At 40.6% G+C, this 25,823-nt stretch overlaps 1 protein-coding gene across 1 annotated transcript; it reads left to right on the top strand.

Annotated features, from left to right (window-relative positions):
- Window positions 1–152: 152 nt before the first annotated feature.
- On the top strand, window positions 153–25,823 carry GLIPR2 (GLI pathogenesis related 2). Its single transcript, XM_053960410.1, has 6 exons — window positions 153–341; window positions 534–696; window positions 12,711–12,819; window positions 16,220–16,323; window positions 23,234–23,311; window positions 24,258–25,823. Exons 2-6 carry the CDS (start codon window positions 684–686, stop codon window positions 24,416–24,418), a joined length of 465 nt encoding a protein of 154 aa, XP_053816385.1. The 5' UTR covers window positions 153–341; window positions 534–683; the 3' UTR covers window positions 24,419–25,823.

Below are 25,823 nucleotides of genomic sequence, written 5' to 3'. Positions count from 1 at the left end.
AGACGTACCCACGTCCAATGCTTTTCACAGAAACACACCATCAGCACGGTTCCTCTTTAACCTGCAAAACCTTATTTTACTAATGCCTTCTACAGATTATGTTGTAACAGTGCAGGACGTGATTCATTTTAGACATACAAATGTAGCTATACTTCAAAGTGCTTTATCACTTTTCTGTTACAACTTTACTTACAGCAAGTGGGTAAAACTTCAGCAGCATTTAGCTGTATGAATTAGTCCCGTGGGCTATGCCCACTGTGGTAGCAGAACTATTTGTCAGCAGAATTTCTTCTCACAGCCTACTCTTATCAGAAGACAGATGCGATTACTAACCTCAAATGGTATGTGAAAACATATGTTGTTTTGGAGCTGCTTGGTTACTGCGAAGTCTAAATAGCTCCTGACCCTAACCAGGATCTTTTCATGAAAAAAGAGCGGTGTCCCTATGCCTTATAAAGGCATGGGCAGGCTTATTCCAGCGCTCAAAAAGGGGCGGTAGCGAGTTGTTTTTTTTTTTTTTTTTTTCCCAGCAGCGGTTGCAGGCGAATGAAGAAGTTGAGCTGAAACTACGAACACTTCATCCCGGCACTGAGCGGCAAAACTCAGAACTCAGTCAAGAGAGGAGGAAGCAGGTGAAATAAAAAAAAAAAAAAAAAAAAAAAAAAAAAGAAACCCACTTGGTCATGGGGAAATCAGGTGAGCAAATGCCTTCGTGCAGTTGGCTGTGTGTTCGCACAAAGTCCGTGCCTGGTTTTGTGCTTGGAAAGCGTTGCTAAAGTGTTCAGTGATTTCCTCGGAGAAGGTTGCTTTCATTCGTGCATGGTACAGCCTGGGAGGAGCTTTCTCTCTGACAAAGGGTTGGATTGAAAAAAACGAAAAGAAAAGCGACCCCCCTCCTCAGCCTGCAGGGTGTGGAGGTAGTTGTATTTCATATACAACTTTGTATTTTGTAACCTGAAGTACTTTTGCTTTCCTTTTACTAGGAATCCTGTAGCTTTAAAGTTATTTTGTGTCTTGCTATCTGACAAAACTTATTAGCCTTGCAGAAAAGCAGCAGGATGCTTCGAGGGGGGTAAGCTTTATCACCCTTCCTGTCGGAAGGATTTAAATGTAAGATTTGGTTACCATTTAACTGAGGACAGATTTGATCAGCTCCTAAGTCTCTCCCCAGCTGTGCACGTATTCTTTAAGCCTTTCCCTGCTGCTGCTGCCTGTGCTGTTGGTTCTTTCCCCACTGCTGCTGGCTGTTTGTGTGCCTTACTCAGTTTAGGCTGGAGAGACTTCTCCAAAGCTGCCAAGGAGCCAGAGACCTTAAGAAGGAGTGCTCAATGGCCCTGGATTTTCTCCACCTTTGTCCTGTTAAGGCCATGAGTGAAAAACTGTCCTGAATTTCTGAAAGACCTGTGAAACTGGATGGGACTTTTTGTTCTTGTTCTTAGGGCATTCTTTCTGTGACAAATCAGAGGCTGGTGGTATGTTGTCTGTCTGTCCTGTGTGTGAAGAGCACATATGGGGACGTGCTCAGCAAAACCTAGTACTTGATTAACTCAAAACTATAGGCCTTTTCAGAGAAACTTAAGGAAAATCTTTGTGTGAGTAACACTTTAAAGAGCCTCAACATGGGTGTTTTGGGGTTTTTAAATTTTTCTTTATTTTTAAAGGTCAGCTTGCTAGATGAGATCAGAGCTGTCTGCAAATGTGACTGTAAAGGGCTTACTGGTATGACACCCAGTCCAGACAAACCACCTGCTTTTTTTTGGTAAAGTCCAGCTGCCAGTGGGTGGGTTTGGCCTCATATCCTGGCAGCTAGATTTGGATAAATAACCCTATAACAATTTAAATAAGTGTAGTTGCTGTGAAATATCAAGCTCAGCACTTCCCATGCTAAAAAGTACAAATACCAAATCAGTGTAGTACCTGTATATTACATTAGCAAACCACACTGGGCAAAAGTAATAGAGATACTCCACTGTGCACCTCACAATCCCCAAAGGAATAAAAATCTCCTTTTATTTTAATGCATGAAAATTGCTAAAACAATAATAAAGCAATTACCGTCTTCATTTTTTTTCCTGCACATTTATTGCTGTGCATTAGTTGATTTTTACAAACTTAGGAACAATGGCAGACCAGGAACTCCCTTTGCCAAGGCTTGGGTAATGTTTGCATCCTTAAGTGGTTATACAAATAGAGCTTAAGATCTAGGTACATGTTAAGAATGTTTTCTAACTACTTGTGTAATGCAAACCAATGTTAAACTAGGTCCAGGTTATTGTCTTTGAGCTGTGTGCAATATTTTTAGATGAATCATAAAACTGAGATCCTGTCTTGACAATTGGTTTATTGACTAAATCCCATCTGCCCTTTCTAGTTCACTGAAGTCTTCAAATTCCTGTCTGAGATCATTCAGTGTGGTTTGCCTTTGAATGGGGAGAGCAGGTGTTGTACAGAGTACTGCTTCCTCTGTGTTTTGTGTGAAATACAAAAGATGTTCCCGCCCTAGTACTCTTAAGGTGTGATGCAGACAAATTTCTCTGTACTAGGGTACATGAACATGTAACAGGTTGCATGACAGATTTGTTTGACCTCAGAACAGATTCCTTACTCCTCTCCTGAGTCAGAAAGGTTAAGGCAGAGATTACCTGAAGGTTTAATTTAAGGATGCTCTAATTCATGACAAGCGGGACCACTACTTTAATACAAATTAAATGAGCAGTTTCTTTAACCTCTTGATTTTGGTAAATCTGTCTTGAGGTCTAAATATCCCCATTAAAAAAAAAAAAAAAACAACAAAAAAAAAAAAAAAACAAAAAAAAAAAAAAAAACCACCCTGCTATTGGAAATCTCAGTTCTTCGGTTAAAAAGTCTCCAATAGCGTTGTATTACTAGTTGTTAGATTATATTTGAAGCAATGTTCATTCCAAGTGTCAGAGCTAGAGACTTAGCATTGCTGTGTTTCATTGGATAGAGCTGAGCGTTGAAAGTATCGCCGCCTCTGACTCAGCTTTCTTCCCTGGAAGCTGCAGGCTGATGAAACCAAATTCATACTGAGGCTTCCTTGTTAGCGTTAGAAAATGCCTCCCGCGGTCATAACTCCTGCAAATACTTAAGCCAAACACGGAGACCCCCTCTGCCCTCCCCAAGGTCTTTTCTTTTCAGGCACCATTTGGATTAGTGGGGGGTGCAGGCAGCCGTCCCCACAGATCCCAGCGAGCTCTAACCAAAAAGACAGGGATACTATTTCTGCAGGAAAGGAGGAGATGGAGAGCTGGCAGCTCTTCGCTGCCCTGTAGCTGAGGCTGCCGTGCTGGCAGGGCTCTGACCCCGCTGCAGCTGTGCGCGGCCGGAGGCGGGCTCCTGCGGGCAGCCCTCGCCCCACGGGGGATATCCATCCCTGCGGGCAGCTGCGGGCGATGCTCAGGAAAGCAGCTGGCTGCGAGCTCCACTCCTCCGCCCTGGAGCACGTGGATTTCTGCTGAGCAGTGGGAGTCTCTGAATAGGCTGGGATGGTGGTAGGAAAGGCTGCTAAAAGTCTTATTTCTCCCACTTCCCCCCGGGTTCAGCCTCGCGGGGGAAGGGAGCTTGGCCTACTTGCTCCCTAAGGGGGAATAGCTCTCTTTATTCTGGCAAGCGTGTGCAGACGGTGTCAAGGAAATACTGCAATTATTTTACAGAATTTGTTTTTCTTTTTAGAGTTTTGTTTTATTTTATTTTTATTTTTGTTTTATTTTTCTGCTGTTTTTCCTTTTTTCCCCCACTTCTGCAAATGTGGGCGGGACTCCATAGAAAGGTCCGGGAGTTACCCACTGCTCTGCATGTTGAGTCAGTACAAAAAAACAGAGGGGCTGAGAAAGTGTTTTGAGAACAGGAAAAGAGACAGGAACCAGACTAAATGCAATTTTCCATGCTGGTTTTAATCTCATTTAGAAGCATGTGCTGGTTTTTAACTCTTAAGATGCATCTTCAGAGTACAGTAAAAAGGACTGTTGTGTTTTCTGCAGAATGAGCTACATCTTCAGCTGAAATGTTGACTTTTACTTCAGCATCCTGGTAAGAGACAGCCATGGCAGGTCATGACAAAAATACAGGCATTTTAGACAAGTGACCTGTTTGCTTTCTGAGAAATTAGATACTCCCAAGCTGCCAAAATGAGAAAGAGTTGTGCTGGCTGATTTTTCAGGACTGGTGAGGATAGGGAGATGGATTGTTCTGAAGTGCTAGAAACTGAGCTTTTGCATTTGGTAACATTGGGACATTTGCAGAATTTGCCAACACAAGTTACTGTCCTTTTCTTTACACCAGAACTGAACTGGAGGTGTGGTGGGAAAATGACTTTTCAAAACCAAAGGTAATTCAATTCATAGCCCCGCATCTCCAGTTGCTGTGTGCAGAAGACATTGGTTGCTAGGTTCAAGTTCAATAAGGATAAAAAATAGTTTAGTAGGATTAAAAAAAAAAGTCTTCCAGGAATGTGTCAGGTTTTGACAGTATTCTGGGCCCAATTTTTACCTGTCTGTTGAATCATCAGGGTTTTGGTGGGGGAGGAGAATGCAGCAGCCACCCCTTACAGCAGCAGTTGCTCCTGTCAGCTGTTAGATTATACCCTTAGTGCCTTGTGTTCAAGGCAGATAAATACCAAAACAAGTGGGAAAGGCTCAGGAAGAATAAGATAGAATGTGATGGTCTGTAGTAACTGAGATACCTACCAAGGTTTCCAATGCTATTGTGTTGTACATTAAAAAAAAAAAAAAAAAAGGCATGAAGAAAGGTTTTGTTACTGGAAACATACAGCAAACCCTGCATTTTTTTTTTGAGTACAGTTGGTAGTGTCTGTCTTGCCTGGGTTTGAATTTGCTTCTGTTGCTGCTCTATGTGCAGGAACAAAAAGTATGAGAAAACAAGTATTTTGATTTTAACTGCTTGGTTGTTCATTATTTATCTCAACAGGCCAGAAGGCTTTGTCAGATCTCTCTTTCTGTAGATTCTGTGCTGTTCTCTGAAAGATAAATTGGAGCCTATCTCTGTTCTGTTTTTACAGGCAGATGTAGGCAAGTTCTGCCCAGTATGTGAAGGTCTGAACAACAGCCAGAGCTGGGCTGGTTGGCCCTGCAGAGGGGGATTAGGTGAGGCCCAATCTCCCTGGTGCAGAACTGGCTCCTGTGCAAATAGATGTGAGGAAGTGGTAGGAGTCTGGGGAGTTGTGTAGGAAGACAATATGGGCCTGTTTAGGTCACTGTAAACATAATTTAATGTATCCCTGGAAATGTTCAAGGTCAGGTCAGATGAGGCTCTGAGCAACAGGGTATAGTTGAAGGTGTCCCTGCTCAGTGTAGGAGAATTGGACTAGATGACCTTCATAGGTCCCTTTTAATCCAAACTATTGTATTATTCTGTGATTCTATGAAATAAATACCTTTTTTTAAAAGATTTTGAATTATGAGAACTGGAGTTTAACCTGTTGAGCAGAGGGATGAAAATCAGGTGATATAATCGGTTGTAAATGTGAGTAAAGAAAGATTTCTGTGCCTCCCTGCCTGACTTTGGGTACTGGATAGGTGAATTCACACACATCAGTGATCAGAAGAAATGTGCATGGCCATATTTCCATGCCTCAGGGAGGTGCATAAGTAAACATACTTTGGGCATTGCCACAGCTATCTTGGCTGTCCTTGGCAGAAAAGCAAGGTGGGAGGATACTGGAGCTGATGAGATTAAAGCTAGTTCAAGTATGCTTACCCCAAACCATGATAGAACATGAATGGTAGAGGTAAAATGCTGGAGTAGACGTGGGATTGTTCTATCTCACTTTGATTCTTGTTTGCAAAATTCTTCACTTTCCAAAGACTTTGGTTGGCACCACACAGCTAGCAGTGCTATGTAAATTGAGCTTGGCACTGGTAAAAACAAGGTTATGTCTGTTGCTGTCCATCTGCAGAGCATAAGAACACACAGCATGCAAAATATGAATAGAAATATTATTCCATTTCAATTCAATTACTTCTTTACTCAAAACAACTGATTTCTGTTGCTACTCATTAGTGAATATAGTTGTGCCTTATTTTCTTCAATAAATTTCTGTAATTATAAACTCTAAGAAGATACAGCATTGGGGAAAGAAGAGATGGAGAAGATCACATGCATTACTTCTCCTGCATAGTGCGATTCTAACGCATGCGGGTCACTTATGGTTTTGTGTTTGGAAGTGCACGTGCCCTAGGAATTCTGTGGCAGTTGGATTTAAGAACAGGAGGTCTTTCTGATGGGACAGTCTCCTTAGTCTTTTAAAAAGGGATAGCAGCATACACATTAGCTGCCTACAAATGTTGTCTCTGTGGGTGCGTGGCATGATTACAATATTCAGGTGTCCTTCCTGGCAGAATAGTAATAAAAACAACACTTTTGATTGTCTTTCATGCAAAAGGACCGGCTGCTCTGGAGATGATGAGCAATCAGTTCCAACCTTATGCAAGATGAACAGTCCATGGAAGTGACTGCTTGCTGTTCTGATTGTTGGTCAGTTTGGAGGAGACAGGGGCTACAAGCCAAGGTCTTCTTCTCACACCCTTGCCTCCAGTGGAAGTGAAAAGTTGCTTCTGTCAGTGCTCAAGACCTCAAGACTGCTGATTAGTGCTGCTTGTTTTGTAAATGCCTGAATCAGGGGAGGCTCTGCTGCCTCTCAGAGCTGTGCAGCCTCCAGTTTACCAGGTGTTCCTTTTTAATCAGGGCAGTCAATTGCCTTGCTGTTTATAAAAGGCCTTAAGTGAGGAAGTAATCAGCACTGTCTATTATAGCAAGAATAGGATTTGCAATCAAATAGTGACATGACTCATGTCATTGAAACATTATTGCACCAGCACCTTCATATTCTCAGGCCACATGCCCCAAATTGGGTATGGGGGAAAAGAGTGTATTACATTGTGTGGCACAGGTAATGCAAGGTTATTAAGTTGCCAGTTTGCTGTAGAGCAAGCCCAGATATTAAAATGAGTGGTGTCCTTGTCCATCAGATGCAGTTAACTCAGACATCTCACTGTTGTCCTGAAGCTCACCACAGCAATAAGCAAGTGTGTGAGCAAATTCAGGCAAAACTGGATGCTGAGAAACATCACAGAAACTCCTCCCAGAAGAAGGATCTCCTGAGCTGAAGAGAAAGCTATTTTGAGCAGCAAACATTGGAAGGTTCCAGGAAATTACTCCCATTTAAACTAGTATCTAATTATAACTCCCAATTCCTTTCACTTCCATCAGCAATAGTTTCTCTTCTAACTTTTAGTAAGGTTACAGGATAATTCAGGTTGGAAGGGAAATCATGTACAATTAATTATGATATCTCTCATAAATGCCTATTGTATAGGATGGAGACCTTGCCCCTTTATTGAATTCTTGATTGTGTAAAAGGAGACAAGGAAACGCCACCCAGGATACAATACTTTCTAAACATAGTATGATTTTATCTTTCCTTTCCTCCAGGATTTATACATGGTTTCATTTCTTCTGTTTATTTCCAAGCAATCAGGCAGTTATGTTAGAGAAAAGGGGAGTTTAGCACTGGGGAGATCAGTTTTTATGGCTGGAAATAGATAATGAATGGAAGTGTCAGATCCATTTTCCCAAATGACATAGAGCATTAAGGGCCAGTCTTGGAAAATGTTACTGTCCCAAATGGGAGGCAAGAAAGTGCAGTTAAATATGTGGAGAAAGAAGCATGGAACATTCACTCCCTGTGTTACTGCAGACACCAGCCAGCATGAGACCACCCTGAAGCATTTGTGGTTTCAGACCAAAATGCTGAGTCAAAGTGCAGTAGAATATTACTATCTTCTTAACATTTCTCATATCAGTTAGACATTCATCACTTCTCCATAGAAGGAATGCTATTCTCACAGTGGGAAAGATTCAGCTAGGGATGGTTTCCAGAGAGTTACATTTCAAGTGTGGGTAAAGATTAATAATAAATGTCAGTTCTCTTAAAAGAGTCTAGATGCAAATGTGGTCTTTAGAAGCTGGGGTCTCTTTTACTTGAGAACTTTGTTTGTTTCCAGTCGGTGTATATACTTTGAGAAGTTTGTCACAATAGAAGTATCAGTTACCTGGGACAGTAACAAAGTCCTTTTTGATGTAATTACTTTACAGTTCCCTAAACATTCTAATTATTTTTTCCACAAACATGTTGGGCATACTAAAAGCTGTATTTGCTGCATTCTTATTCCATATCCCACTTCTGCTTCCAATGTAGAGCAGAACAATTCTGTAGAATCAAGGGAGACTGAAGGGATTTTGGTTTTAAAGCAGAGCTTTAAACTCAGTGTTTAAATGATTACTTAATTACCTTTTATGTGTTTTCTATCTACTTTGCTTCTGTCTTCTCCATGTATTCTGGCACTTAGCTTCTGTTGTGGTTTAGGAATGGTATTGTCCAATTTAGTGTTCCCACTGAAACCACCCCAGATGATGCACTGCTCTCTCAATCCCCTCTCTCTCTTCCCATGGTTGGCTGGAGAGGAGAATTGGAGAAACAAAAAGTAAAGACATGTTGAGATAAGAACAATTTACTGGAAACAGCAATGAGAAACAATTTACTGGAAAGAGGAAGAAAACAAAGAGTAACAGCAACAATATTTATAGAAAAATATGCAAGACAGGTGAATGATTCATATGCAAATGTTCACTACCACTCAGAGCCTAAAACAGCTGATCATGCCATGCTACCTTGACATGGAAGAGACTCCTTCCCCCATTCCTGGAAAATGATAAGAGGTGCTATAGAATAATCTCCAGGTCCTAGCTGTGGTCCCTCCTGGCTATTGCAAAAATTAGCTCTGGCCTGGCTGGAAGCAAGATAGTTTCTTTCTGCCTGGGATCTGGGCCCGGAAGAGTAACATGGAAGTAACATGCAGTGTCCTGTTAATGTGAGAACAAATTTCTAGGTATTTATTTTTGGGGGAAGATTGAAAGGTGGGGTCGTTTTCTCAATTCACCTCTAATGCACACACTGGATGAAGAGTTTGAGGCCTCTGTCATGGTTCAGAGAGAGATTGAGACAGACATAATGGTACCTTTCCCTGTAGGATTCTGAATGAAGTTTGTTTCATAGTAACATAGGGCAATCTGGGTTGGAAGAGACTGTTGAAGGTCCTCTAATACAACCCCCAGAGCAGGCATATCTTCAACTACATCAGGTTGCTCAGAGCCCCATCCAACCTGACCTTGAATGTTTCCAGGGATGGGTTATTCACCACCTCTCTGGGCAGTCTGTGCCCATGTTTCACCACCTTCATCATTAAAAAATCGTACCATACATCTAGCCTGAATCTACTTTCTTTTATTTTAAACCTATTATCCCTTGTCCTATCACTACAAGCCCTAATAAATTGTCTACCTCTGTCTTTCTTACAAGCCCCCCTTTAAGCAGAGGCCACAATAAGGTCTTCCCAAAGCTTTGTCTTCTCTAGACTGAACAGCCCTAACTCTCTCTTGCTGATAGCATTATATATTAATTATTTGAAGGCTAAATAGAAAAACTTAGTATTTATGGGAAGTAAAACATTACCAGTGAAGATTAATCCATAAACAATAGGACAAAAAGTGCTGAGAAGAAACAATACCTCTGGAGATTGATACAGGGCTCTTTTTTGAGTCACTAGGGTAGATATTTAGGCATAAAAATGTATGCCTGTTTTGCTAGTCATATGTGTGGCTGCTATAATGTTGTGTGTCCCCTATGCTGACGTAAAGGCTACCCACAGCATTTCTGCTGTGTAGGGATTTGGTGCTTTGTGGGACAATTCACTGTTTTCATCTTGCGGCTCCACAAGACCAGCAGAGGAGGTGCAGTTGACAGCTGCAAAGGTGATGCAGGGCAGCTCGTATTGTGGAACACATGTTCAGGTAACTCACCTCTGGTTTAGTGCCCAAATTAAAGCAGAAATGACAGGAGAAGACAGTTCTAACAAGAGGTTGTATGGATTCAGGCATGAAGAGCTCTTCATGCAAGAAAGACTGAGTAGATTGGCACTGTTTAGAGACAGTAAGAATAGAGAAATAGAATTCTCAGGAAAACAAATGTGATGGGAAAAGGCAACCTAGATTCCTCTGCTTATTTTTCTCTGTCACACAAAGTTGATCAATGAATCTGGAAGTCCAAGAGAATAACAGCTGTAAGGTATGCTCTGTACCACATCATAGCTTAGAAATTCAATGTCACATGCTGCCATTAGCTTAGCCTATGTTCCAGGAGAATGAGAAATAGAGGCAAATAATTGAATACTGGGGAGCAAGCAACTGTATCTAATACCTTCAGTTGTTTTACTTATTAAGGTGTGTAATGATTCATGACCAAACTTAACTGTCTGGCAGTAGAAAATAATTTTTTTCTAGCAGCTTAAGCAGCTTACATGAAGGGAAAGAAGTACGTCTCCACAGCTGTTTGGGAAGCTGCTCCCATTTGGGTGGGAGCCTGAAAACTCCCATTAACTCTCACTTTTAATGCCTGGCTTCTCAGTGTATGGAACACTGGTAAAATGGAAAAACTTAGCATGCATTCTGAAACAAATCTGAAATATATCTGGCACTTGGGCGTCCCTCTCCACACATCATCAGGCATGGGAAAAGCTGTACAGAGGGAGGTGGTTAGCACATGAGCTTGAGTCACAGAAGATAAGCATTTCTATAGCAGCCACCTTTGAAGGAAGTGGAGGATGGAGGTTCTCCAGGGACAGCATAGCAGTGCCTGTTGCAGCTAGAAGCAACTCAGTTTTGTCCATGACTTGTTATCTTTGTAAGTCATAAAGTTAGTTCAGAGCTACATTGCAGTATTTCTGTTAATGTATGGACTGAGCACTGCAAAATCTGTATTTCAGTTGACTTTTTTTTTTAATTAGAATTTCAATTTGATGTTGTCATTGAGAGCAAATTATTTGAATAGAAACTTCCATACTTGCAGGTCAGATTGTTTATCCATTCAGTGCTGAGTGGGTGGGATATTAAGTCTAGATGATAACAGCCACAAGTTTAGCATGGTCTCAAGAAAAAAAAATAAAACAAACAAACAAAAAACAAAACCAAAACAAAACAAACTAGTCTTGATATGTAATGCAAATTTCAAACCTATGTTTTTCAATGTCTTTAATTTGTAGGCTGTCTTAACATTTCCTTGCTGGAAGCTTGGACGCCCTGCATCAGGGAAGCAGGTGAATTTGATGTAGGCTTGCTTTCCTCAGTGACTTCTGATAGATGCTGTAGAAATTGGCTACCTCTGTAACAGAGCAGATGAGAGGTTTAAGACTCTGGCCTGATAGAACCAGTGAGCTGTGAGCTATGGTAACAAAACTGATGGGGCAGGTTCATTAGCAAAAAGGAGTTTGTGTGCTTGAATACCAGAATGGAGGTGCCTGTTTTTCTGATGATGTGCAACTTGTGATACACAAAATTGAGGGAGAACTGAAGAGGAGGGAGGTGGTGAGCAGATGTCACCTGGTTCAACAGGGCTGCTGTGTTATACCAACAAACTGATACCAAAAAAGTGAGCCTGAAAGCATATTATGGACAATATGTTAGATATATGTCCACAATGACACTTTGGTCAGGAAAGAGTCAAACCAACTTCAGACTGTATTCAAAAGATGTAAGGTACTGCATGAAACTGTAATGGTTTTCTTGTATGCACTGGATGCTGAGATTATTTTAGGCTGCTGTATTATCCCAGCATGATTGAGGAAACTGGAGAGAGCTCCAAGAACAGCCTAAAGCATGAGAGTGAGCTGGGTGATCACCTTAAGAAAAAATTCTGAGGGCAATGTGTGCAAACTGACAGCTCTATTGTGGGGAAAGTGCATCATTACAAACAGCAGAGGAGAATAATGCTAATACAGCAGAGAATGATTGATTTTAGTTGTCAGGATCAAGTAGAGAGAGGAAGTTGTGAAATCTAAGGTTAATAACAGGAAACTCTCTCTAGTCATAGGATCTGTTTGGGTTTCCCAAGTGTCTTACAAGGAAAATGATAGTAGTCATGCTAACTGAGATATTCAGAAATGAAGCTGATGAGTCATTAATAAATATAAAAACCCATACCACAGTAGTTGTTTCTTCTCTTACCACTTGCTGTTTGTGAACATTTATTTGTCTTGAGCCAAATAAAGGTGCATTTTGAGATTTCTATGAATTTATACTATAAAATGAATTAGAAGAATGGCGCATGTTTCCAAGTACTTGTAGAGATCTAAACATTTTAGTATCTTCATTCTCTTTAGATGGTGCCCTGAATAATACAGACAATTCTTGCATAGAGGGACAATCATTTGCATTTTTAATGCATCTCCTTGAAAGACTTATTTGTTGCTTACTCTGAGATTGGAATGGTGATGCAGTGCACTGATACCTTAAAATGAAAGTCAGTCAAACAGATTTTGGTTTTAAACTGACAAACTGATTGACCAACCTTAAATCACCTTGCTATTGAGGAAAGCAGTAAGGATCACAGTTTTCTTCAACCTTTGGTGAGTCTGTAGCTTCCCAATGGGAGTATCTGTTAGAGTTTGTTTCTGGATGGAAGTCAGTGGTTCATTTTATCCTGCTGCGATGTAATGAGGGTACTCTTGTGTTCTTCTGTCCAGCCTGCATCAGGTCTTAGGTACAGGGTATGCTTTTTCTGTCTTCACTAATGTCTATATCTGACAGACCTTTCCAATTTTTTTTTAATGTGATTTCAGCTTCCAAACAATTTGCTGAAGAAGTCTTGAAAGTACACAATGACTACAGGAAGAAACATGGAGTCCCCCCATTAAAACTCTGCAAGAAGTTAAACAGAGGAGCCCAACAGTGAGTTCAGTCCTTTCTTTTCTCTAAAGAGATTTGTGACACTTTTATCTGTTAGGTTTGACTGTTTTTACTGCAAAGACATTTTCATTTTGACGTGCTGATAACCAGTGAAGACTTACTGAGTAGAAAGTGAGGGACTACTCTTCCATCCCCTCTTTTCCATCACATAGCAGTAGCTGGTCACATGGACGCTTCTGTGGTCACAACTGTACAAATCTTTCTTGGAGCCTGTTTCAGATGTGGACTACATCTGTCTGCATTGGTAGGTGTCCTCTGCAGAGGGCAGTTGTACAAAACATGCTTCACCACCACTTCTGTCAGATGAGGGATTGTCATCTGCAGGAGAATATCCACTCCTGCTGAAATAGTGAGAAAAGAACTTTTTCATGGTAAGAAGTGGTGACTGGTCTAAGATCAGTGGAATCAGGAGGAAGTAATTTGTGATTAATTTATCTATCTCCCATCCTCAAAAGTAAGTGTTATATGTTTTCTGTTCTGTCAGGAAGGAAACATCTTGCCTCTACTCCAGTGTTGAAATCTGCACAACTTCTTCTCAGTCTAACATATAGTGAATCCATCTTCCTGCTCTCTAACTTGAGTCTTCCTTACAGAAATTTAAGTCCAATACTGCTTGTCCTCTTTACTGTAGTTATGATAACCAGATTAATTCCCTTCTCTTTACAGCAATCTTTTTCAAAAAGTAGATTTAAAAATCTTCAATTTTTTTTTCATGCTGATCCTCACAGTACAAAGGAGATAACTGAAGGAGTAAATACTGATTAAACTATTTAGAAGATAAAATATACTAAATGGTGGGCAGTTTGATCCCTACTCTAGACATAAGCTCTCCTCCCATTATCTTTCTACCACAACCACACAGATTTCTCTGTGCTGGGTTATTAGGAGCCAGAGATACTGGAGGCTTTCCAGAACCTGATTTATTGTTCCAGCATGATGGGACACAGATGTCACACAGATGAACTGGCTCCTGGCTCCTAGATTTCTCCCAGGTGTTGTGCTATACAACATACCATGTAAATGGCATGTGGATGTGACCTCTGGCAGCAAGAAAAATCTTGGTGTTTTCACTTTTTTTTTTTTTTTCATTTCTTGACACACCATTATAACTGGATACAATATTCCTAAGATATAGAAAGCCAGTGACTCATCCACCAACCTTGTAATCTGCTGGGGCTTTCCTTCTGTTCTTTTGTTTTGTTTTGTTTTGGTTTTTTTTTGTTTTTTGTTTTGTTTTGTTTCCGTTTTTCATGCTTACAGTGAGGAAGAGATTTCATTGACTTGTCAATAGCACTTGTTGGGTTTCAGAAGTGCAACACTCAGTTTGAACAAGTTGGCTTGTATGAATAGTTCAGATTATTCCATCAAATATGCATTGCTCCTCATTTATCTCTAAGTGTGCTGTTCCCCTTGCTGGGTATTTTTAGATCCTTCAGAAATTCCTCACAGCCCTCTTTGGTCTCAGCTGATGCCCTGCTGCGATGAACAACTAAGAGAGGTTTCTCTTTGCTTGAGGTCTGTAACTTGTAAGAATTAAAAGACTTATTCAGAGACTGGTAAAACTGGTTGATAGCAAGAACAAGCAATGTTTTGGTCTGAATAAAAGACATGAAATTTAAGAAATCATATTTGTCAAGGCAGATCTTGTATATTCTTAAGTTAAAAGAAGAACTTCACCTTTTCTTTGGGTATATCCTATATATATATTCACCTTTGTTGGTATGTATTTAGGTGCTTTTCTCTCTGGGTGCTTTTCTGTGCTTCTCTACCTGTGCTGAAAATGGTGTTTCCTACTATTTTCAGTTCCAGCTATTGTGACAGGTGAACTGACTATTGGATCCCTGCTTTAACATGAGATGAGTCAGCCTCAGCAGGTGTCTGTTTATCTCTGACTGTAATGAAGCATAGGGTGATGATCTCAGATGAAAATCTCATGCTTTCAACTGCCTGAGCTGGAGTGGATTAATCACCTTTTGTCTCAAATCCCTGGCAGCTTCATCCATCTGCAATGTGTACTTAGTCTCAGTTCTGCCTCTAACTTGGGATATGAGGATCCTGAGAAAAATTACAGGACTGTAGAGATAGCATCTAAAGATCCTTTAGTCCAGGATCTAGCAAACTGGCAACCGACAAATTTTCGTTATTTCTAAATTAATGGATGTAGCTAAATGCTCCTCTTCTTGTTTTGGTGGGAGGATTAGGGAAGAAGGAAATTAGAACCTAATGACTGAAGCACTAGCTTGGGTCAAAATGTTCAGCTGGACAAAATTCATGTCTCTGGCAGATGCCAGCAATTCATGATTAGGGAAGGAGTAGGAGGACAAAACAAATGTGATCCTTCCCCCATTATCTTCTTCTGGAAATTACAGATTTATCCTGGACATTACCATTTTCCTAAGCAGTAAGTTGTATCCTCATTTATTTGTTGCTGTTGTTTAATATGCTGTGAAGATTCCTCCCCACACCCATACACTGTGAATTTGCCTCTCTCTTTTTCAAACTCACATGTGCCTTGTTGCCTGCCTTGTCCTGTGGCAATGACTTCTGCTGCACAGTGTGGAAGAAGAGCTTTGTCTCACTTGAATTTTAAATCTATGACCTGATGACTTTGTATTGCCACTATAGGGAATAACAAATGGTCTTTCCAATTTCCCTATCTCTGTACTGAAGCCTTTCCAATGTTGAATAAAGAGAATAATTGCTTTACCCGTGATGTACTTTCTTAACCTATTATTCTAAGAAAATAAAATACATCCCACCTTTGCACACATGTCAAATTCCATAGAAACAGTGCTGCTTATCCCTATGTTGGTTTACACAGTTGTTGCCTCAGAGTCTCCTCTTCTCTTCCAGCTTATTGCCTGGAACATTGCTCTTTTTTTTTGCATTTGGCTTTTTTCTTTCATTTGTAAATGTAGGGAGTTTATGCTTGCTTTGACTGAATTCCCACTTCTGTTTTTTTTCCCAGCCTCACTGAGAACATTTAGTTTACTCCTGTGAGGGACCTAGAAATGCCAGGAGGTGGTACTTGTAGCAACTGCTGTAGGTACTTCCCTTTCCACCCACAGCTGTGGCTGAGGATGGCCGTTGGATTTCCAAGTGCTGGTTAAGATGTGGTGCAAGGGGATCTGCCCTTTGATTTCTTCTGGGCCCTTCTCAGAATTTATACAGATACTCATGAAAGAGAGAGAAAATGTGTTTTTCCTTTGCCTAACTCATTCATCTATGTAACCTTAAAGCATCTCTGGCTTCAGGGCTTTGCAACTTGACTTAAACCCATCATCTTCCAGCACAATTCCTTGCTTGCATATCCTTTTCTTCCTCCTCCTTTCTGCTCATTGCAGCTGCGGTCCCTAACTCAATGTGTGGATTCCTTTGCTAGGTATGCAGAAGAACTGGCTACTACGAGGGTCCTCAAGCACAGCTCTGAGTCTGCTAATGGGAATTGTGGAGAAAATCTAGCATGGGCATCCTATGACCAATCAGGTGAGCTCTCTTCACTCATTGTCTCACAGACACCTGATAAATGCCTTATCTTAAGTACTTCAGCAAGGGTGCTGGACTTTCCTCTACTTCAAAAATGTATCCAGCATAGCCCAGCCCAAGTTCCCTGGGGACACTTCCCTGGTTTGCAGTCACCTATGTGTCCTGAGAGCAAGAAGCATATGTGGGCACAGAGGGAGTACGGGATTGTGGTGGTGTGTTATGTCCCTTTGGAGGCAGGACTTGGCAGCTACGCTGCTCCCTGTGTCCCTGCTGTGGAGCTGTCTTTAGTGGCACTTGTGTGTCCATGCAGGAGAGAAGGAAGTCAACAGTGCCTCCTACTTCGCCTTTGTCCTTAGTTTGTCCCAGCCAAAGAGAGGTCTGCCCACAGCCCAGCTGTGGTGAGGGAAGTGGAAAAATGTCTCTTGCACACTGCACAGCAGTTCCTGCTTGTAGGGGCAAAAGCAGGGGACTGGACACCAAAGTGACAGTGGCTGATGTCCTCCCACTAGTATCTTCCAATCTGTCAGGAAACAGCTTTATGCCCTTTTTCATTATTACATTTTGGAAGACTGTTTTACTCCATGTATTTTCTGATTGTAAATGTAATTTGTAACTGGGAGCCTTTGGTTTGGGTGCCCCAGGAGCTGAATTTTTGTCAGGCTGATAGTCTGTAGTGACCCCTCAGCTGGAGAGAGATTCAGCAGGCTCTTCCCTCCTGCCTCCTTTCAGTGAGTAGGGCTCATGCCTCAGCCTGCTGGGACAGCAGGTGGGATGTATTAAAAGTGACCACTTGCTTTCTTTATTCCAATCTACCCCTGGAATTTCCAGCACAGCCCCAAAGAAACAGAAGATCTTTTCTGTAGGCTGGAGGCTCTGTTTGAAGGACCTGGAAATTTTAGTGAGTTTTAGTCCCAGGGATTCTGTTTGGTTCCTCTTCAAGTGCCAACTCTAGTCCAAATTTTCATGTTGAAAAATAAACCCATGGTGGGAAAATATAATTTGATCTGCTCATATTTGGCATTCTGTCCTTTGCAAGGGTGTGAGGAAAGGATCAGAGCAGCATGGGAAAACACAGATGTATGGCAGAGTTTGCATAGTGGCTGTGACTCACTGACTGAGCTTAGCTCTTTCTTGTTTGTGTTACTGGCCTGTGCTTCTTCCCTTGGGGTTAAAGCCACAGAATTCCCTTTTAGAGAGCTAGAAACATAACACACAAATCCTTGTACAAAATGTCTGTCTTTTCTCTCGATCCAGTCTGTTTTTTCAATGCACAGTTTCCATACATAACTTTCCAGTTTTGAGAAGTTTTGCTGGTTTTTATCCACAGGATTAAATACCATGTTGAGGAAGTTAAGCTACATCCTCTTTTGTTCTGTGAAACATTTCTACATTTCCAATGCAATAGGATCACTCAAAGTACCACAATGAGAAAGCTAGTTCTTCAAAGGAAGTTATTTTCTCATATAGGCTTAGTCTTCACCTCTGTGGAGTTGGTTCATTCTTCCTCTTTTTCTCATATAGTTCCCTCTGGATAGTTAATTTGTATCCTGCTCAATGAGGCTGAAATTTGGATTAAGACATCCATTCAGGGACTTAACAAAGGCAGGCAGTGTCTTCTGGTTTCTTTCCCAGATAAAGCAAGACTCAATAAACCTCTAGAATGCTCTGTATTCTCTCTCAAAAAGTGATGCTGTTGTTTATTTTGGCTCTTGCTGAGTTCTGTAATAATGCCAGAAGATGCATTTCTTGTTTCAGGGAAGATTTAAGCTTTCAGCTATAAAGCCTTCTAATATGACTCCACTCTTGGTACAAGAATACCTTGAATTCTATTCAGGATTTTAGAGTTACATAGCCTAAAGCTGTTGCTAGAAATATGTTTATCCCTGTAATCCAAGAAAGAGTTGACAGCTGTTTCCTCCCTCCAGTCCTGCAGGAACTGCTTTGTGGCAGACTTTTCTTTGTCTGTTCAAATAAGTGAGCTGTCATCTGCCACTAATGCGAGAGACTGCAGCCTGCCTTGGCAGCTGTGCTATGTCAGGCTTCTCAGGATGCCTCATCTCATTTCTCGTGTGTTGGGAGGCTGAAGGCAAGCACTGGATGTCTGAATTCTGTTTGGGATGGCTGGTGTGGCTGAGAAGAACATGCCCTCTTGCTGGTGGAAGCACTATGGTTTAGAAACTCTAGAGAGTTTTTAAGAGAAATCCAGTCAGCTATCCCCCAAATCTGTCATGGGAGGAATCTGGGCCTCCTAAGGTTGGGACTAGTGTGCAGAACAGCACAAGCACTGTCTGTCCAAGCCCTGGAGGAGTGTGCTCTGACTGAAGGCCTGCCTTGATGTATCTCTTGCTGTCTAACACCAGGCTCATACAATAGTATTAAATAAAGTGAAATAAAGTAAGGACCTGCATGAGGGATGTTGAAATCTGAGAATTACTTCCAAAAGCCATTGGTATGACTTTAGTCTAGGTAGATATTTTATTTCAATGACAATGTTAAATCTATCCTCTTTCCCCTAACTGGTCGAAAGAATGTTATGAAAACTTAGTTTTTAAGTAGATCACCAAGGTGCTGTCCAATTGCAGAGAAATATGGTCTATGTGATTCTATTAGAATGTTTTTGGCAACTTAGTGGGATTACTTGAGGATTTAAGCATTCTTTGGTATGAGGAGAAACAGTAAGGCTGGGCCCAGAGAAATTAACTGGGCCCAGTTGAGGTGAGCTAAATACAGGAATAGGGCTGCCACATCATTGTGTTTCCAATGGTGAGGCTGGGAATGTGTGTCCACTCTTGCACAGGCTGGGAATGTGTTTCCAGCCTTACACAATATATCATGGATATGTGTTTATGTGCAGAGCAGCACAAATAGATGCAGTCAGTATTAAAATGAACAGCACCAGTGGCCTCTTCCTCTTTCCTTTTCCAGCTGATTCCAATATATGTTCCAATATATGTTACTGGAGTATATATAAGTAAATTAATGTAGTATATAAAAATACAAATACCTATTTCTCAGTAAATGATTTAAAAATAGATGTAATTTATATTGTATAGTGTTAAATTACATATGTTTATATATATGTATATAATAGAAATAGAATCCCAGTGTGTATCCCAGCAGTAACTGAGCTCAGACACTGTCTGCCCAGTAGCTGTCCCTGGATCCCGATCTCCCCAGTAGCTTGCACCTGGACACACCAATTCCTGCAGCTGCAGTTCCACTCCAGTCACCAGCACAGTGCATCTCACACACGCAGGTCCCTGGCTGCTGACCAGAACCCACCCTGCAGTGGCCATACACTTCTGCATCTCCCCCCAGAGCACTTCACCTGCTCACCAGCTGGTCCCTCTCGTGCTTTGCTGTGCTCCAGTTGCTGGCACCACACCAAGGTCCCTGCAGTCCTTAGTCTGGTACTAGTTGTTGGCACTCACACCCTCAACATCCACACAGAATGGAGCTCCTCACCCAGGAGAATAGCTAAAAATGACATTTAATGAGACAACAGCACAGCTGATGAGATGCAGAGCATGGCCAGGTCACTGCTTACACATGCAGTGGCCCCTTGATAATAAGGGGGACATAATTTAGACTGTTAGTCCTACATATGGACTGAGCCCACATGGTCCCTCCTCTGACCCTCTGAGGAAGCTTGAGGCACAGTCAGTGTGGCCACATTGCAAGCATATAGTTTGTGCAAATAAAATCCAATCACTGTGCTGGTTCTGGTCCTAGTCTTGGGCAAAACTATACTTGGATATTAGTTCAAGGATTGTTGCACCAAGTTTTCATCTGAGGAAGATTGTCTATCATGACTGAAACTCATTAGATTGAGATTCAGCCTCTTCTGAAATGAACATCTAGCAAGCCTAGCTGAGCAGGTCATCAGTGAGCTATCTCTCACTGGGAGAAGGGTGGAGTCAAACCATGTTTCTGTAGTGGAAGTGTTGAAACAATTTCAATATATAGTATTGAGTTTAGTTTACAGCGGTGCAAAGAGGAAGGGTGATAAAAAAAGCCCAGCAATATATTTATTAATCAGTTCCACAAGCAGAGCAACAGAAGAGAAGCTGCAGTTCTGACTGAAGGGCACATCCATGTGCTTCTTGAGAGGAGTAAACTTTATCGTTTCTGCTCTGATCAGGAATGAGGAATGTGAGCAATTTCTTTTCTGATTTTTTCCTTCTGACTGAAAAGCATTTTGAACAGCAACCAACTTCCTTTGCTTTGGGGGAACTTTTGAGGGCAGGGGGAGCTGTTTTCAATGAAACATTGAAAAGCAATCAAAACGGACCCTAAATATGACTGCATAATTTATTCCATAATACATTTAAATGGAAATATTGTGGTCTGTTTTGTCAACCTGTAAGTCTGAGGATGCAAGTTGCTGCTAAAGCATGAAGGCTCAGTGCACTCCTGACCCTTGTGCTATTTTCTCTCTGGAAGCCTGGAGGTCACTGGGTTCAAAACAGGGGTTTTCATTGGTCCCCTGTGTGCCAGCTGTCACTTTCAACACTAGTTTGGCTTATGTCCCACCAGGGCATTGTCTTTGCTCCACAAAGGGCAAAGAATCAGAATAAAAGTATTTCAGAGGAAAGAGAGACTGTTTAATCACTAGGTACCTACCTGTCTTCTCATAAGGTAATAACTTCCACTTTGGATTCCCCCTCACTTCCTGTGCCGTGTGACAGATACCATTCATTGCCTTCACTTACAGGACACTTCTTTAACATGATTTCAGGACAGAGTTTGTCAAAAGTTGCCTAGTCCTTTGGTGACCTTCTCTTTCGCTGGAAAAAAGTCAGTCTTTATTTTCTCACAGTTTATGAGGCCATGACTCTTTTAATTCAAGGATGATGACAGCAATGCTATATAAGGAAAACTTGATCCAGTGTGTGAAAAATGGAGAATAGTGATCAGCTTCTCAGCTTTAACTGCCTGGCCTCAGTCACTTGAAAGCTTTCATCCTTGAAATCTGGGAATTAACACATGATAGACTGTGCTGTCCAACTATGCTCATTGTCTTTCAGGTACAGGATTGAAGCAGTCTTACCTGATGCCATTTCTATCTCTCTTGAATTAAAAAGCAAACAATTTTTAAAATGATAGTATTCTTTAAATTAAAAGCAAATCAATTACAAAGAGAAAGTGTTTGCCAAAACTTCCATGTGCCCTGCAATACTTGCATTATGGAGATTTTAAGTTCTGTCACGTGCAGTCTAGGCACACTTCTCAGAGCTCCAGTAAGCAGAGTAGGGGTGACTTTCTCTTTAAATACTGTTTATACTATATCACACCGATACATTAACAGAGGGAATAAAAAGCTGGCAGCAGTGACAATGCAGTCCTGTATCTGCTAAAATCTTGCTTATGTAGTATAGTCACTTAGGCACTACTACACATAAAATACATGGGCTTCGTATGTCAGCAGTCACCTGCTGTACTTCTGTTACACCCAGCTTACCACAAACCCATCTAAATCCTTCATAGCTATGAAATGTAGAGTGGGACAGGGTGACCTGATTGGTTTGTTGTGTGTTTTTCTACTATGTGCTTTTTCTTTCCCCCTTGTATTGCATAAAGGTCACTATTTTCACTTTCTTTTAGCCTTCATTTTAGCTTTAGTGTGAGTAAGAAATGAGCAAATAAGTATGTGTTACATACTTCAACCATAATGCAGGTCTACTGGGTTTGTTTTTCCGGTTCAAGGAGAGAAGGAAAAGAAGAAACCAATTGTTATTCCTGAAACACTTTGGGAGGCAAGAGATGTTTTGTTACCTTTCTATGTAGAAAAAAAATTTACTCTACTAAGCACTATTTCTAACAACCAGTGTGGCATATAAGTTCATAGTACTTCAAGTTCATAAACCTCTCTAGAAATAGCATTTCATTGAATATTTGTTTATCAGCTAGGGCTCTGACAACCAGCTTGCCAGGCTAACAGCATTATCCTTTTAGCTGACTTCAGTCATAACAAACTGAAGTTTAAATAAGTTAACAGTGTCTGACTTCCAGAAGTGCACAAGTTTAAGACTTTTGCTGTGAAATAGCAAAGCATGACTCATTGCTCTTCTGCAGCCAACAGTCCACCAGGGACCAGCATTCTTCATGATGGCAGGCTTAACAGCTTTGGCAGCTTGCTTTGAAATCTCCTGGCCTTGTGTGGATGATACATCCTGGAATGCTAAGCAGAATTTTAATTATCGAGGTTGCTCAGGGAAAAACCTGACCCCTCTCATCCCCCTGGTGTTTGGCACAAGAATTTCCTAACAACCAGTAATGGAAAACATGTAACATTTGACATTTGTCTGCATTGCATCTGCAGATTTGGGTCTGAGCTACGTCCCTGGCTGTAGTCATAGTCCTTATACAGCTGTTGTCAGGGAAAGCCTTGGGTGGGATGAGACAATGCTGGACACACAGGGAGGGCTTCCACATAGAAACAGCTCCTAAGTATGAATATTTGAGGTTTCTGTAGTACCCCAGATTATAGTGCCTCAAAATGGGCCTTCACAATGGCTTTAGTGCTAGGTAGAAATGACTAAAAATAAATGCAGTCAGAAATCAGAGCTATTCAATGCTGGTGAGAACATGGGAAACTAAAAAGACATCAGAAATTTAATTTTTCTTTGGTTTACCTGGAGCTGGAAGGGGTAAACATCCACAGGTGTGGTCTTTTGCTTAGAAAACCTGCCGCACTTAGGCATTTTCAAACACATTTTCAAGAGGAAGAAGCTGGTGCAAGCTGTATGTATAAGCCTGATGACAGGAGCACCTTATCCAAGATGAGGCAGACGTGTCTTCGTTACCTTCCAAGCTGAAAGTTACAGAAGATCTTACTGGCCAGGCTGTAAGTGAGCTACACTTTTGTGTTTATGTCATGATTCTGCAGCACATTTCTTTTGTCTTTCAGGAAAAGATGTGGCTGATAGATGGTACAGTGAAATAAAAAATTACAGCTTTCAAAACCCAGGGTTTTCTTCTAGGACAGGTAAGTTTGGACTGGGAACTGTCTCTTCAAAAATGAAACTTCTACTATTATGCTAAAAACTTTTACAAAAATGTAAAAGACCCCTGAGAAATTAGAAAATAAGCAAAATTTGTAGGTTTTTTTTTTAGTACTGCATTTTTCCTCTGACTTTAAAGTTTTGAACAGGCAACTTATTTTTAAGGCAAATTAATTTGTAACAAATACTAAATTGGAATCATATAGGAGTCTTACTAAATGTACTGTGTTGTTTACATTGACATGTGACTTCTGCTTAATTATATCACTCTACTCACAGAGATCACTTCAGCTAATTTGGAGACTGGGAACAGGTCATTGGCTGCATATTAACAATCTAGTGCAAAATTTATTTGAGAATGTTGTTCCTTAAATAATGCTCAAGCAAGAGAGGTGCCTGACCTTGTTTCAGATTAAGAAAATGACACTTTTCTCCCTGACTTTGGGATTGGACTATGCATAGTGGGAACAACAATGTAGGGGTGGCTATTAAACTAGGCAGAAGCAGCAACAAAAACAGTGGGGGTTTTTTAAGAGTTGCACATGCAAACACATGGGGGAGTATGAGGCAGTTAAAGCAAATGTCACTCCCAGAACTGCTGTTCACACTGCAGGGAGTACAGTGATATCTTTGTCAAATTTTACATCAGACACTTATCAAACTACTTCTTTCACAATTCTCCTGCTACATGTTCTTATTTGGATACAGAACATGGAAATGGGAATAGTAGTATGAAAACAGATCAGGTTAGGGGTTTTCAAGACAAAATGCTAGAGTTAGGGTTCCTTTTCATGTCCTTAGCTTGTTCTTATGTTAGACAAAGAAGCAGCTGTATATTGTTCTTTATTCCCCCAGCACCTCACATGTTAAAGGAAATGTTACAAATTTAGTATCTAAAGGGAATGTTTATGTTTCTCTCTCTTTCTTCAGGTCACTTTACAGCAATGGTTTGGAAGAACACAAAAAAGATGGGAGTTGGAAAGGCATCTGCTAGTGATGGCTCAACATTTGTGGTGGCAAGATATGATCCAGCTGGAAATGTAGTAAATCCAGGCTATTATGAAGAAAATGTTCTTCCTCCAAGAAAATAACTCTATTTTTTTTAAGGTAGTCTTATTGCTAAATGACAAGTGAACTTGGATTTGGACCTAACAGTGTTGAAATGAAGCCCAATTCAGTGAAATCTCCTGTTTGATACTTCTGTTCACATCTCAGTGTGGAAGAAGCAATTACATTTTGCTTGAGTCAATCTGCACATCAGGCCCCTTCTGCTTTTGAGGGAACCTCAATTTGAGGATGAACTATAAGCAGCATTTCTGAAGGATAAAATGGGTAAGATTTTTTTCTTAAGTTTGCATGAGCTCTGTGTCAGCATGTGAGTATGCACATGTTGGATGTCTATCTTTTTTTTGTTTGAACAAACAAATGTATAGCTTTCTGTAAACTGAAGATACCAGCTTGTAATTATGTTATGTACTCCCAGCTGTCCAGTACTTTTTAATAGCTGTACCTTGGTTGCTCTGTCTTTACCTCCTGCTGTTGTGGGACCTACTCTCTGCAGATGGAACACATGCAAAACTTCCTGTATGAAAGGTACATGTATAAAATGTAGTGAATTCAGACCTGTATGTTTTTATTAAGAGGATATCGCAGAACACTAAAAGGCTGCTGGCAAAACTGTGGCCATCAAGCAAACTGTAACTAATGCATGATCTAAAAAAAAAACCTAAAGTTTTTAAATCTCATTTTCGATGCTGATGTATAAAATATGTTTGAGATGAGTATATTTTTAGTTCAAAGTGTATCCTACAGTTTACAGTATGTACCTTGTACTATAATCAAATTGTTTACTTTCATTGCATAAAAATAAGATTCTACTTTTTTTGATATTTATGCACAAAAAAGTTTCTTTGATGGTGTACTTTGGATTTTATTTCTCAGTAACTTATTTTTATTTCCTAAGGAATATCTTTTAAAGGTGTCATGCTATACAGGCAATAACAATCCCAAATCATCTCATCTCCTTTAATAGTGTAACAGTAGGGGTATTCACATTGTCATAAGTAAGAGATGTATGCTCTTTATTCATATTATTCAATAATAGTACTATTTCACGTTCTGGATTGATGCCTTGAAAACAATGAAGATTTAATTTCCTTGAGAACAAGCCAAGCAAAAATTCCGGGGACACTCTTTTCTCTGATTAAATGTGGATTGGGCCATTTTGGCCAGGTTCATATAATCTGCTTCAATTTGGGGGTTTGTTTTCTTTGTAAAAGTTTCTCTTGACTTTTGCTGGGATTCTGTATGCCATAATCTGGTTCATGGACAGTCCCATTACAGAAATACTTTTTTTTGTTTACACACTTGTAATAAACTGCATTCTTATGGCTTGATTATATGTCACTGTGATGCTGTTTGTTACAATTCTTTTGCTGTAACCAAGAATTTGACACGTATCATGACAACTGAAAAATAAATATTTTTGAATATGAA

This window comes from Vidua chalybeata, chromosome 1 (genome assembly GCF_026979565.1).
Source record: "Vidua chalybeata isolate OUT-0048 chromosome 1, bVidCha1 merged haplotype, whole genome shotgun sequence".
Taxonomy (NCBI): domain Eukaryota; kingdom Metazoa; phylum Chordata; class Aves; order Passeriformes; family Viduidae; genus Vidua; species Vidua chalybeata.
This window is presented reverse-complemented; position numbering and strand designations above follow the sequence as displayed.